At 67.8% G+C, this 419-nt stretch overlaps 1 protein-coding gene across 1 annotated transcript in view; it reads left to right on the forward strand.

Annotated features, from left to right (window-relative positions):
* Positions 1-160, forward strand: part of LOC102486421 (anthrax toxin receptor-like) — a 15,550-nt gene extending 15,390 nt beyond the window's left edge. The window contains exon 16 of the mRNA XM_006147762.2: positions 8-160. Coding sequence (XP_006147824.1) covers positions 8-160 — 153 coding nt within the window. The remainder of the gene's footprint in view (positions 1-7) is intronic.
* Positions 161-419: the final 259 nt, after the last annotated feature.

Raw genomic sequence — 419 nt, forward strand, 5'->3', positions numbered from 1 at the left:
GGGCCAGAACCGGGAGGTGCCCATTCCCGGGAATGGCCAGATCCTGCCACCAGGGCAGGCAGGAGAGCCCAGGGACAGGAGGCTTGGGGCATTTTCCCTGAGGGACATTCCCTGCGGGGTGTTCCTCACTTGTCCTGGGCTCACCTGCACCCTCTGCTGAGTGGCCAGCCCAGCACCAGGTGCAGCTGAGCATGCACCTCGCTCCCTGGGGCTGCCAGTTGCCTGCCCCACAGTGATCCTGTGCTGCTGGGGGTGCCGAGGACCGTGCGGGCTGAGAGGGACCCAGGTGAGAGGCCAGCAAGGCCGGGGCCCAGGTGGGCCTGCAGGTGAGCAGGCAGCTGCCCATGCAGAGTGGCCTGCAGAGAGCCGGGCTCTGCGGGAGGGGGCTCCGACCATATGGGGTTGGAGAACCCAGACCT

The sequence above is a fragment of the Tupaia chinensis genome, unplaced genomic scaffold (assembly GCF_000334495.1).
Source record: "Tupaia chinensis unplaced genomic scaffold, TupChi_1.0 Scaffold000221_1, whole genome shotgun sequence".
In the NCBI taxonomy this organism is placed as follows: domain Eukaryota; kingdom Metazoa; phylum Chordata; class Mammalia; order Scandentia; family Tupaiidae; genus Tupaia; species Tupaia belangeri.